This window comes from Tiliqua scincoides, chromosome 3 (assembly GCF_035046505.1).
Source record: "Tiliqua scincoides isolate rTilSci1 chromosome 3, rTilSci1.hap2, whole genome shotgun sequence".
In the NCBI taxonomy this organism is placed as follows: domain Eukaryota; kingdom Metazoa; phylum Chordata; class Lepidosauria; order Squamata; family Scincidae; genus Tiliqua; species Tiliqua scincoides.
Genome location: NC_089823.1, coordinates 103,973,141 through 103,987,907, shown reverse-complemented (window position 1 = coordinate 103,987,907; position 14,767 = coordinate 103,973,141). Strand labels below are relative to the sequence as shown.

Here is a 14,767-nt window from a genome sequence, read left to right as displayed (position 1 = left end):
CCCCCCCCCCAAGCCTCATGAGAGTCAAAGCAGCTATAGTACTTCTTCCTTCTCCCCTGGCTTCAGGCAGGAGCTGCTGCCTGCCTCCTCTGCCCCCCCCCAAGCCAGGCACAGCTGGTGAAAACTGCTGCTATAGAAACAAATGAGCCTGCTTTAGCAAGAACCCAAACTGTTCACAGTTGAAAGGCTCTGCCCTCTGACTGACCCGGAGATAAGTGAGAATTGGAGCTTGATTACTTGGCAAAAATTTCAGGTACTATATGTGAGTATCTACGGTAATCACTTTTAAAAGACTTCCTCTAGTGGCCCAAATGACATCGATTCCCATTTCCCCTCTATTAATTTGGTTCTCCTAAGATAGGCAAAGGCTGTTAGAACTGGCTTTCATAGGGCTTGGGATTTAGATACCAATAATGAATTTGGAGTGTCCAAGCCATTCTGGTTTGACATTTACATTTTAGTGCCATTTGATCACCTGAGGACTACAGTAGTTTAGATCAGATTCCTGAAAGACTGGTTAAAAAAAAAAAAAGTAATACTGTTCTACAGAACAAGTTATACAATTATAGAGCCTGAAAATAAAAAGCCAAATAGATTTTTCTTTCCAGATTCTGCCATTAACTTCTTTATGGGAACAATGCTGTAATTTGGAGAAAGTTGGTGACTTGGTAGTGGAAGGAAGGCAGTTGTTCCAAGAATTACTTGGAAGATACCATATTAAACACATCCAGACACAATGTTTCACTTAGGCATGAGTGTGCAGACATACAGCATCCAGACATACAGTTTGCCAGATTGAGGGATTAGACATTATATATTTTAAAAACAGAAGGGGCCAAAGTGGCTGCAATATAGGAGATCTATTTTTTAAAAAAAAAATCTTCCTTGAGGCATTTTAAGGCCAAAGTAGCTGAAGGATTTTAGGAGATATGGACTGGAGCTGCAGTGCTGGGTTAAAGTTTTTTTAAAAATCCAACCCTCACACCACCCCTGCTCCCACATACACACCATTTCATCCAATTTAAATTGGAAGAGACACACAGACCAATCCTGTCCAGACTTATGCTGATGCCTCACTGGGCTCGACACTGAATGAGGTGCTCCAACAGGGGGCTTGCTACCAAAGGTGCGGGTGTTGCAAAGTCCTGTGCCTGTAGTGGCAGGCCACTGAACCCCTGATTGGAGCAGACAGGTCAGCAGCAGGGGTGGACCAGGGGAAGATCAGGGCAGGGAATTGGCCAGGTTGGCAACTGCATATGCTAAGATCCTATCCCACTTTCCAAGCCCAGACCCACCCACCCCAGGAGTCTCCTTGGACTTCCATTGGCAAAAAAGCTGGTGTAGGTTCATGGAGACCAGGAGGCCTATGGAGAGGTAAGTAAAAGCGTTCTGCATATACCACTCCTGGGCTGTCTGATCCTGCCCTCAGCATTACAGTGCAATCTCCATTGGCAGCTCTGCATAGTCTGGACTGAGGGGGAATAGGATTGGGCTCTCATGGAAGCTATTTGCCGTGCAGGGAAAACATACTACATAGCTACAACCTAGCTATTTGGCTCCTAAGTTAATACAAATTGTTCAAATGGAATGAAGGGGAAAGTGTTTAGATAATTATTCATTTGGTCTAATAAAAGTTGCAAACATCTCTAATGTACAAGGCAAAAATCAAGAGTCTTTATTCCAAAACAAAAAATTTTATTCACTTATCTCTCTCTTTCTCTCTCTCTCATGAGAACAAGTAATGCAAAAGAAGAGAGGCGGAAAAGCATTAAAAAATACTGATGAATTCAGAGGGAGACATATGAGAACGTATAACAGAATTTCATTTTCATGATAAGCAGGAAGGGATATTTGCTCTCAATCTGTTAGGCTTTTTTTGTAATCCTGAAATATTAAAGAATATAAATTGTCAACCTTATGCATACAATAGATACAAAATTAGATACAGCACTAAATGAGACAACATATAATTCCTCTACATGTTAGTATTAAAAATGCAAGAGATTAAATTAAAAAAATGAGAATAAATGTGCATTTCCCACCCTCAAGATGCAGAGTGCATTTGTGATTGGCAGCAACTGAGATGAGAGCTGTTACAAATATTTGAGAGATTGCGTCTCCCTTCATGTCAGAGTGCTAAGTCCCAGAGATGTCTGAGGAAGGAATACATGTGCTTGAGCAAGAGAACACTTACCTCCCCACAAGGCCCTAAACATATTTACTCAAAAGAAATATTACTATTATGCGACTACTGTACTTTCAACATTGCGTTGTTTATATTTTTGCTGTGGGGGGATGAAAATGCAACTGTTAAAATTAATCTAAACTCTGCTTCATTCCTGGAAACAAGCATATGAGTCACTGGTTAAAGCCACTTGGGATATTCCATAATAATAAATAATTATGTAAAATATCCTTGCATAACATTTTGACAGTGAAAATTGATACTCCAAACCGAAAATCTAAGATATCCATTCAGCGGTGCTGTGCCATTTTTTTTCAACGGGAACTGAGCAAGCTGTCTTACAATATTTGCCTGGCAGAATAGAGGTTGTGCAGCTTAAGTGCTTTATGAATGTACACTCAAGTTCTACAGTTACACCTGATGATTGTAGGGCAGGGTGAGATGGGGGGGCAAAAGTCCATCAATCTGGAAAAGTGCAGGAGTAGACTAGCAACTCTTCATGCTAGATCTACCAATGAGATGATGAACATGAGAATGAATGACTAGTGGGAGTAAGGTTTCCACAGGATTGGGACCCAAATTAATTCTTCGGACTCATGCAGTTAGAAAACACCATTGTTTAGATGCACATTTAAATTCTTTTGGTTCTTTATGATTTATACCTAACATGAAAACATATACCATCAAACAACTTATTCAATCAAGAGATCCAAGAGATTAAACTAGCAGACCATATGAGAACAACTGCAATTGCTAGTACTTTGCCATGAGTTGTAAGAAAAGGCAACTTCAAACATTGTTTTCACAAGGTGTAAGTGCAGATTTGAGTATATTGGGAACAGCATGGCCACTGCTCCAACATGGCTGTATTCTATGCTACTCTGGTAAAATAGATATGAAGAAACCATGAAAAAGAATTAAAGCTATTCCACTCCTTCCCAAAATGACAATTGAGTGCAGCTTTACCCGCTGCTCTCATGGGTTTCTGCTTTTCTATATTATCACAGCAATATGCAGTAGAGCCATAGGGGAGTAGCAACCATAACCCCCCCATAAGAACTGGACCATTAATTGGGGCTACTGGACTTCAACACTTACAGCTTCTGCTGAATATGCTTATTTCATATACCTGCTTATACCGGATTAAAATACAGCAGCAATTATCACTGCTTTCTCTGCCCATATCTTCATATAAAGAAAAAGCAAGGTCTCACCAATGGGACCAATAAAAGATAAGTGCACTGGGGTAACCTTGATGAGCCCTCAATAGAATGCTTTGCAACGTGCTTTTATCAAACTACACATTACGTGACCAAAAAATGTTTATGTGCATCACTGGATGAGTGTAATTTACGTACCAACAGAGTTGGAGTGGTTTAATATGTATCATTCTGTACATGCCATTTGTACTTAATGAAGTTTCAGACCAGCAAGTTGGCAGTACATAATACTGTGAAAACAAGCTACCACTTAAAATCTTTCAGATGCAAACACAGATTAGTCAAATCTGGCTGTATTCAACTGCTTAGCAGACTATACACATGGACTTTATTCTTTTTAAAGTTCTTGTTAAATTAGCACATAGGCATATGTGCAAGGAAAAAAAGGCAATGCTTAATATAAATATTTGCTAGAATGAACAGAAATGGCACTTAAACATAAACCACCCTGCCATTCATTAAGCCGTGAAAAGATCCTGCTTCAAAATTTGTCTTCTGCTTTTAGTAGTCGTTTTTCTCGAATCACTTGGAAGGTTACAGTTTGGCTGGAAGTTCACATTGGTATGAGAAAGGAATGTCTGGTTGATGCAGTCTGCAAATAAAGAGTTATATTTTAGTGAAATAAAACAGTATGTATTAATTAGTGTGATAAACATAATTAACAGCATTAACTTTCATGGTACATAAGAAACTGTCTTTCTCCATGAATGTCCTAAAGTACAGTAAAAGTGTTAATATCCAGCACTTGATGATCCAGAAAGCTCCATTATCTGGCTCAGCAATCTTCCTAGCCCTACTGAAAACTGACAGTTTCAAGTAAAACCAACAGCACTGATAGAATCCTGAATGAAAGTGACAGCTACTGCAATGGAGATGTTCCAACATCCCAAAGATTGTTATGGCATGTTCAATTTTTCCATTAATTAATAGGAAACCCTTCTACACTGGACAGCTACAGTCTTATCTCCATGTTGTGAATTGGTGTTCAAAACACATAGAAGAACAGGCCTTGCTGAGGGAGAGTCAGCATGGCTTCTGTAAGGGTAAGTCTTGCCTCACAAACCTTATAGAATTCTTTGAAAAGGTCAACAGGCATGTGGATGCGGGAGAACCCGTGGACATTATATATCTGGACTTTCAGAAGGCATTTGACACGGTCCCTCACCAAAGGCTACTGAAAAAACTCCACAGTCAGGGAATTAGAGGACAGGTCCTCTCGTGGATTGAGAACTGGTTGGAGGCCAGGAAGCAGAGAGTGGGTGTCAATGGGCAATTTTCACAATGGAGAGAGGTGAAAAGCAGTGTGCCCCAAGGATCTGTCCTGGGACCGGTGCTTTTCAACCTCTTCATAAATGACCTGGAGACAGGGTTGAGCAGTGAAGTGGCAAAGTTTGCAGACGACACCAAACTTTTCCGAGTGGTGAAGACCAGAAGTGATTGTGAGGAGCTCCAGAAGGATCTCTCCAGAATGGCAGAACGGGCAGCAAAACGGCAGATGCGCTTCAATGTCAGTAAGTGTAAAGTCATGCACATTGGGGCAAAAAATCAAAACTTTAGATATAGGCTGATGGGTTCTGAGCTGTCTGTGACAGATCAGGAGAGAGATCTTGGGGTGGTGGTGGACAGGTCGATGAAAGTGTCGACCCAATGTGCGGTGGCAGTGAAGAAGGCCAATTCTATGCTTGGGATCATTAGGAAGGGTATTGAGAACAAAACGGTTAGTATTATAATGCCGTTGTACAAATCTATGGTAAGGCCACACCTGGAGTATTGTGTCCAGTTCTGGTCGCCGCATCTCAAAAAAGACATAGTGGAAATGGAAAAGGTGCAAAAGAGAGCGACTAAGATGATTACGGGGCTGGGGCACCTTCCTTATGAGGAAAGGCTACGGCGTTTGGGCCTCTTCAGCCTAGAAAAGAGATGCTTGAGGGGGGACATGATTGAGACATACAAAATTATGCAGGGGATGGACAGAGTGGATAGGGAGATGCTCTTTACACTCTCACATAATACCAGAACCAGGGGACATCCACTAAAATTGAGTGTTGGGCGGGTTAGGACAGACAAAAGAAAATATTTCTTTACGCAGCGCGTGGTTGGTCTGTGGAACTCCTTGCCACAGGATGTGGTGCTGGCGTCTAGCCTAGACGCCTTTAAAAGGGGATTGGACGTGTTTCTGGAGGAAAAATCCATTATGGGGTACAAGCCATGATGTGTATGCGCAACCTCCTGATTTTAGGAATGGGTTAAGTCAGAATGCCAGATGTAGGGGAGAGCACCAGGATGAGGTCTCTTGTTATCTGGTGTGCTCCCTGGGGCATTTGGTGGGCCGCTGTGAGATACAGGAAGCTGGACTAGATGGGCCTATGGCCTGATCCAGTGGGGCTGTTCTTATGTTCTTATGTGTTTTGCGAAGTGTGCTCCTAGGAGCCCTGGGGGCTCTTTCAGGGGTTCCACGAGCACAATTTGCTCAGTTTGTCTTTCCCTCCTGCCTTTGTGTTCATGGCTCTCCTTCCTAATTCCCCTCCTGTTTGGCTCTTTGCCAGTCTTTGACATTGGGCTCAGCACTGCACCACTTTGTACATGCACCAATGTTCTGGGACTCCCTAAGACTCTTCTCCTGTGCCAGCAAGGCTCCCCAAGAACTTATTTTAGGAGTATGAAGAGCTCCAGAGACCAAAACGTTTGAGAACTGCCACCTTGGGTCCCCTCCAAGGAGAAAGACAGGAGAGAGAGAGAGAGCTATATATTAGCTATATATATATATATATATATATTAGCTATATATATATATATATATATATATATATATATATATATATATATATATATATATATATATATATATATATATAGCTAATTGGGTAAGGGGTGCTTGCTAATGGGGTGCTTGCTAATGGGGAAGAGGCACTTTTTCAAGTGGGTGCTCCTCTTTTATTTAGCAGGAGGAGAGTAACTGGTCCTCCTCACCCCAGCAGTGTCTTTTCTAGTGGCTGTCTGCTGGTGTTTTGCATTTTTTAGATTGTGAGCCCTTTTGGGACAGGGAACCATTAGTTATTTGATTTTTCTCTGTAAACCGCTTTGTGAACTTTCATTGAAAAGCGTTATATAAATACTGTTAACAACAACAACAACAACAACAACAACAACAACAACAATAATAATAATCTATGTCCAGTCACATCAATTCAAGAAAGAATAATAGATTAAATGCAAAATGTTGTCACTGTTTGTTAAGTCTAATCATGGCCTTGTCTTTGCTTTTAAAACTATTCATAGTTTTGCCCACCCTGTTTTTCAGTTGTTTTCCTTAGTCTATCACTGTCCACAACCTCCTCTAACTCTTAACACTTCCAGATGGCTCAAGGTTCCCTGCTTTCTTAAAGGATGCCACTCTTTCTCCTTTGCTTGCCTCCTGTGTGTTAAACTGCCTCCCTGAGTGTGTAGTGGTGCCATCTCTTTTCCTTCCTTCAAATCTGACCTTCTCCATTTAGCCTTTGGTTTATCCTCTTAATCCTCATTCCCAATCATAATCAAGTTTGAAGTACATGAAATGTTATTTGCTATATTCCCCCAGCTTCCTCATGTAACTCTGTAAGGCACCATGTACACCAAGAGAACAATATCAGTGTCCTCTTTTGGAAAGATGAGAGAGTATGTAGTTAGAGCTTCGATATGAATATAAGAGCTGGTGTAGCATAGGAGTATAAGTTCTGAAGTCCCTGGTTCAAATTTCACCTTAGCCACAAGTCTGCTAGCTGCTTGAATGCATAATTTTCTCGTTCTGCTCCCCTGCCTGCAGTACAGGAATAATAATACTGACTTAACTTGCAAAGATTACTGGGATAGTGTAACAGCCTTGCATGCTGAGTGCTCTGAGCACTGAGAAATGCTACGTAAACAATATTATTATTATGGGCAATCTTCGGTAGGACAATTATTCAATCAATAAGGTTAGCTATATCTGTTGACATGGGGTTTGGGTTTCAGTTTGCTTATGGCCTTGGGATACATACTGGCCAGTCAGATGGTTCAAATGTGTTCAAGTTAGATTTATGTCTATTATGAAATGGGGAAAGACATGGTGCAATCTAAGATAGGATCTAGTGATGCCTAGGGGAAAATACTGGGCACTGTTTTGATAAGCCATCCCAACAGATAAAGGAGCCAGAAAATCATACATATTAGCAATTCACTCTTCCACAAGAGCATTAGCAATAACAAAGTACATATGTGGTTAACCATCACAAGGCACCAGTCTCTAAGCTGCTCCAGGCATGCATTCACCTGTGGAAGGTAGCCCTAGATTGCAGGGAATGTAATCAATGAAAAAAGGAACATACTTTTCTCCTCTTTTGGAGCACCTTTTCCACATCTTTAGCTATATGGATTTTTACTTATTAAGATCACCCCTCTATCCATACCAATATTTTGATATAAGGTCTAGGAAAAGGGGGGGGGGAGGACCAATCATTCCCAGTTATAATCGAGATTATGTGTAATGCCGCTCAACTTTTTCTTTATCTGAATTTTTGCTATAATGGCCACTGTAGGGAATATATCAGTACAGATCATGAGGGAAGAGTGTACTACATTTGTGACTTATCCTGCTAAATGGTACACCTAAAATTATTGAACAGTATACAGCCATTAAGGTCACCTCTAGTCCACAATGAAGCATAGATGTACTACTGATGACATAAGAATTACAGGGCTTTCTTCTTCCTCTCCTCTGGCAAGGAATTTCAATTCTGATATTGCAGAGAAGTTTAAAAGCAAGAGCAGTGAGTCTATAGATAAGTAAGAACCCAAACTAGCCTCAGCCTTATAATCTGGAAACCTACTTCACATTTATTTTTTAAAAGTGCAAAGCAAATTTAGAAATCAGTCATTTAAAATTGCATAATATAATATAATGCATAATTCATGCATTTTTTTTGGTGAAAATATCAAAAGCCCTTTTCGACATATTACTGTTTTCTTTTTTGATAAAGTACTTACCTACGAGTGGGAACAATGCTTACCTCTAGTACAAGAAAAAAAATCTTGTTCTATGAGCAGCCGCCATGCTTTCAGACATGTTTCTGACTTTCAAATAATTAACGAAACCTCGGAAAAACAGGAGTAGGCCTAAAACCAGAAATACAACATTATAAATGTTTTTTAAAATGCTGCAAGGGAAAAATGGAAGGCAGACAGGGCACAGTCCAGCAGTAAACAACTAGCAGATGTAAAACAAGATGGATAACCTTGTGAAAAGACAAAGGGGGGGAGGACGAGAATGTAACAGAAGCCAGCCAGGATACTAAAACTGTGGGCCCAATCACTATTCAACTTTCCAGTGCTGATGTAGCCCTGAGGTAAGGGAACAAACGTTGACGTCAACATTTGTAAGGCGTCAAAGTAAGATACCTCCATGACCGCGCTCCACCCCCCACAATGTGGGATCTACCACATGCCCTCTTGGCACAGCTGCCTCAAAGTTGGAAGGTTGGATAGGATTGGGCCCTCAATGAAAAAAAATAAAACAAATCCTACCCAACCAACTGCTCACTGTGCCATAGTTTTGGCACCTACCAATGCAGCAAGATGAGCAAGCAAGTCTCCCATGAAGTATCAGGTGCTTCCAAAGTGGAACTTGGGCAAATGCACAACAAAAGAGGTGTGTATGTGACCCTGCTTTTTATAACCTATGGGTGTTAACCAGATTCCACTTATAGGATAGGGTACAGGATGGTCCCTGAGTCCCCAAATTGCTCACTCCTGAAAAAAAAGGTGAGGTGAATTTCATGGTCTAATGAAGTGACTCAAGCCAGATATCTAGCAAAGAAAAAGTTGAGGATAAAGTAAACATGGCTATTGTCTTGAAATGACTCAGCAGCCTCTTTAGGAGACTGAAGCATCAGAGAAATCTCTGGAGTGACAGAAAGGTCCAAAGTTGTGGAGGGCAGCCCTAGGGTGGAAAAGTAGGGGGAGAAGAATTAGGGAAGTTCATCACAGGTACACTAAGACTTATTTTTGCAACAGAGCACCACAGCTATCCTTTTGGAATTAAAAGGAAGTAAAGCCTTCAACTATTTCCCGTTCCACATGTAATGATGTAGAACTAGTATGCAGTCACAGTTGTACCACTGTACCTTAAAAAACATAAGCAAAGAATGTGTACCAAGTCAGGTCAGAAAGAATATGGAAAAGCTAAAAAAAAAAAAAAGGGGGTATCACGATTTGGATAGGTGCTAACCAAAAACTTATACAAGCTACTGGGAAGAAAAATGTACAGGTCTGCCCTGTTTATCCACATGTTCAGAACCTGCGAATTTAACTCACAATGGGTTGCAAACCTGCGGTGCAAGTCTGACCTGAGCTCCTGGATGTGACCAGCAGTATTCTCAGCTGGACCTTGGTATCCGCAGGGGATCTGTTCCTCGACCCCCTGTGGATACCAAAACCTGCAGATAAGCGAATCCACGGGTCAGGTCCAATATTAACAATATTTATATACCGCTTTTCAACGAGAAGTTCACAAAGCGGTTTATGACCAGAGGTGTTCTCCAGTTGTGTCCCGAGGTCCCCAGACTGTCGGCACTTCCAGTTTTTAGGAAAATGGCAAGCACCCTTCCAACAGCAATAGGGGCTCAGAATACCACTGGAGGTCCTATTGTAACTGACCCATGGATTTGCTTATCTGCAGGTTTCAGTATCCAAGGGGGGGGGGGTTGTTCAGGAATGGATCCTCCACAGATACCAAGGTCCAACTGTATATATAAATTACTGTGATTGATCCAAACTTGAGTACCTATATGACTGAATTAATTACAAATGCTCTGACCAAAAAAAAAAAAGTTACTGTAGGCCGGATAAAATGTTGTGGTGGGCTGGATGGAGCTGCAGGACCATAGTTTGGAGACCCCTGATGTAAATATACACATGTAGAGTATGTATGTAATGCCAATAGAGCTGTTTCATACAAAAGAATCAGCCACACCTAAGGCAGTTTTCAATTTCTGCTTTATTAATACATGTACACAAATGAGATGCACAAATGCATTTTGGCTAAAACAGAGAAAGTTTTTTTACCACTTAGCTATCTTACTGGACAAAGATCAGAAGAGTGATAACTGGTCACAGATACAGATTTTTTTTAAAAGGGTGTGCGCTTTAAAATTTTGAAGTCGACAGATCAACAAAAGCTATAGTTGATTGATAACTAGTGGATAGAAATATTAATGGGGTGTAGCAAATTAATGGCACATTGGTTTGGTTTATTTTGATTTTGGTGTATTACTATAATAGTGGATGGAAAAAATTGCTAATGAACTTTCCTTCTACAATTAATGTTAACACATTTTCTCCAGTATTTCAAACTAATACCTACACTGACTTTTTGGCAACATGCAGATGTACTTAAAACTGTTTTCTAACTTGATAAGTCACAATTCAGTTGATTGCTATAAGTTTTATATAGCTTTTTACTATTGATTTTCCATTTCAGACTCATAGGCTGCAATCCTAACCACACTTTCCTGAGAGTAAGCCCCATTGAACAAAATAGGACTTACTTCTGAGTGGACATGGTTAGGATTGTGCTCTTAGTTGTATGGGTATTTATTTGCCTCTGTGTTCTTGAGAACATACTACTGTTATCAGACTATATAAACGGAAGCTGTTTATAGTTGCTTTTACATCTTATTTTTGAACCATCTTGGGAATTTTTCTAGGGGGAAGTCAATTAAAATTGTGAAGATAAAATAATGGTCTATAAATATTAGTGGTCAAGTAAGAACATTAAGATTCATAGGGCTAAATTATGGTCCCCACCATGGCAGGATCCCTGGCTGACCCATGCAAGTGAGTCAAGCTGTGGATGCACAGATGCTTGAATATATTTAGAAGTCTTTTCCTTCCAAGCCTGAAGCTCCGCAGACAGGCTTTTCAAAAGAAAATTGAGGGAACAGAAGCACTGTGTTCAGTAAGCATAAAGCCCTTCCCCTTGCCTGAGTGAATAATGATTAATGCACGGTGCATTTCTAAGGCCAAAAAGGATGCCTCCATGAATCGAATACAAAGTGACACACTGGCATTCAAAATCATTCATAGTCTAAGAATTTTACAGCTAGGCCTAGAACAAAGATTTCTGAAAATGAGGACCTAAAATACAATATGATATATTTAACTTCTAACTTTTATACTTGTATAATCTTTGTGCAGCTGTGATGGTGTATTTAAACACAATGAAATTAGTTCAAAAATAGAAGGGATTTAAAGACCTTCAGAAAATCAACCCTCTCCACAGTCTGTATTCTTTAAGAATCAAGGAATGGCAGAATACAGAATGTCAGTGAGAGCCATAAAGGAAAACAGAAACAAGTTTTTCAATAGAATTTTTTAAAAAGCAATATGCATTATAAAATATTTTGTTACACAAACATTTTTGTACAAGGACTGATTTCATGTACTTCATGGGTGACTTATTCCTGATTTTGTGAATGTTGTCTTCTGAAGGTCATTTTGTTTAAACTGAGACTATATAGAGGTTTTGTCTATGGTATTTGTTCTGCAATAGTTCTCTCACCCACACAGATACTTATTTGATATCGATGAGAACAGAAGTGAAAATCCACTCTCAGTCTCTCCTAAACATAGCTGGGATTTTTCTATTCAGCCATCAAGTTAACATCAAAAATGAAACATTTTTGCTTAGAACTTACCAAGTACAAGGAATATCCACCACAGCCAGTATTGTCCATTAAAATAGCCAGTGAAGTAATCCGAGAACTGAAAAGGAAAGAGTCACAAGAGATTATTGGTCTGTTGAGTTTCAGAAACTTATATCCCACACCTTCACTACTGTTACTCCCAGGCTGGTCAACATACTGTGGAAGTTGTTCCAGAATAATAAAAAATTAAGCATATAATACTGCCAAGCTATACGTCACATCACATAACAGACAGAAAAAGGAAAGCTTAGTCAATGTATTTGGGAAAACAAATATTCGGGGGGGGGGGGTTTGCACTGTGTGCCTCCCAAAGAAATCTCAGCCAACCTGTGAAAGAGTGTATTAAGCATTACTCATTAGAATCATCAGACATTCACCATTATAATGAATCCCCTGTTGGTTCTTTTTCCCCCTTCAATGTCTGCCATCCCAAACACATTACAGAAGCCTGCTGCTTTTGATATTAACACCAAAAGTCACATTAGTTTAATCTTATCAGATGGGGATGTTTGGTTGACCCCACAAAAGGAGAGCTTTTGACCTTCTGTATACCCCCTACTGATAATCGCTGCCAAGAATACCAGTCCCATAAAGACCCCCGATTCATTAAACTCTTTTCATTTTCAAACTAGATGCTCTCGCATTCAGTTCCCAGCAGTGAGCTGAACACAGCTAAATGAACCTTGAAGGCCTGATTCAATCGTTCCCATTAGTAAGCATGGTAGACAGTTTTGTCCTCTCTTATGTGGGAATCTGAAAAGGCAGCTGGAGCATAGGATGTGATGGTTCTGGAGACAGGTATCTTGCCTGGAACAGACTTGAGACAAAATGCTTCACTGATAAAAAAAGACTGACCAGATGCTTCCAATACCTCACCACGGTTATAGTTTCACACTTCCAATATCACAGAGCCTACACTACAACTTCTGAAAAGGGAACTAAACAATTTAGCTAAGTAGGAGCCACTTCAACTTTTTCTCCCCATTATGGCTGGCTCAACATGTCAAATATATATTATTTCATACTAACAAATAAAAGCTTTCCACAGGCATTGCCAAGTCACATTGAAAAACCAAATAGCAGCATAGGGTCAAATGCTCATTTTGTATAAAAGATTACATAGAAGAATAAGCTCAGTTTGTGCAAGTTGGTAATTTATGGTAATTCATAGGACATTTTCATTTTTTTAAAATGTTATTTTTTGCAAATGCCATAAACTACTTCCAAGACCTATCAATATTTATCTAGATACAGATAAGCCATTCTTGGTATTATAACACAGGTGCTACACTTTGGTGAGAAAGTAGCCACCTTCTGGCTTCTTAGGCCCACCAAACATCCATGGACATGTAAACCTGTGTCCACTGGCTACAGCCCAAAATGGGTCATAAGAAAACTATACATCAATCTTTGTGTAATTCTAATTATCTACACGAAGAACCTCCAACTGTTCAAAATTATGACATGACTATATCACAACACAAAAAAAGTCAGGGACTCTAGCCTGTAGCAGATCTTAAACTTGGAGCCTGGAGGAGGATAGGCATGGATTTAGCCACATGCTTCGTGCAAATGAGAGAAATACAGGAAACCCTGACTCACAAAGAAGCCATCTAATGACCAGATTGAAAGTTCAAACGTCACCTTCTCATTAAATTAATGTGAGTTTTGATATTAACATCATGATCAGTCAGCTACCGAAATACATTTGGGGTAGCAGAAGGGGGGTGGGGAGAAAGACCTAAAGGAGTTGGTCGTGTGCTGCTGTACCATTTCTATAAAAGCTTCCAGATCAGGCTTGTTCACTTACTAGGGGTAAAAAGGGGTAGTCACTCTATTTCCTACATTGGACCACACTGGCCTACAACATGTCCAGTTAATTACCCCCAAATTCACAGGATGGATGCACTTTGTGCATCTAGCATCACAACAGGAAAAGTCACCATGACATTCACATTTTTCTTGCATTAGATTACTATAAAGTTCTTATTCCCATAAGTCAGAATAATAATTTACCAGTTTGGGAACATTCAAGAATATATAAAACACATTTTAAATTCCTTCAAACAAGTATGCATATAAAAAACTGAAAATTCTAAAACACGCACCCGAACAATAAGAATCCATTTGATCAGAGACAGTCCAAATCCACAGATGGCACCATATCTTCCTGCTATTGTATTAGTTATGCAGAATGATAAGCAAAATCCAATCCAGTTGAAAATGAATGCCACTAAAACACAACAAAAATATTTTAAGCTTAATCACATCAATGAAAATTCAGTTAAACATTTTACTATTGGTGCATTCATTCCAAAGTGTTTAAACATCTTCCTGATTGTTCCTGATCCATTAGAAAATGTTAAAGATGAAACAAGTTCAAACAGAATTTCATTATTGTGGGTAGCTAGTCAAGTCTGGAAAATATTGTTCAGCTGGGGTGGAAGAAGATCTAAAACCTAGTAGTCACTCTTGATAAATGTGCAGAATAGGCAACCTCAATGATACAGCCAATAGAGGACTCGATATACAGAAAGAAGCTTCTTCCCTCCAGTATAAACAAAATAAACAAACAAATGCTCTATGATGGCTCTAAGACCCAATGTTTTAGCATTCAAGAGTACAGAGACTCCATCCCCAATCAA

At 39.8% G+C, this 14,767-nt stretch overlaps 1 protein-coding gene across 1 annotated transcript in view; it reads right to left on the bottom strand.

Moving 5' to 3' along the window:
- Positions 1 to 1,674: 1,674 nt before the first annotated feature.
- Positions 1,675 to 14,767, bottom strand: part of NDFIP2 (Nedd4 family interacting protein 2) — a 54,198-nt gene continuing 41,105 nt past the window's right edge. The window contains exons 5-8 of the mRNA XM_066622184.1: positions 14,231 to 14,355; positions 12,114 to 12,180; positions 8,430 to 8,535; positions 1,675 to 3,997 (exon numbers count right to left, since the gene is read on the bottom strand). Of these exons, the coding sequence (XP_066478281.1) occupies positions 8,432 to 8,535; positions 12,114 to 12,180; positions 14,231 to 14,355 (296 nt within the window). The 3' untranslated portion in view covers positions 1,675 to 3,997; positions 8,430 to 8,431. The remainder of the gene's footprint in view (positions 3,998 to 8,429; positions 8,536 to 12,113; positions 12,181 to 14,230; positions 14,356 to 14,767) is intronic.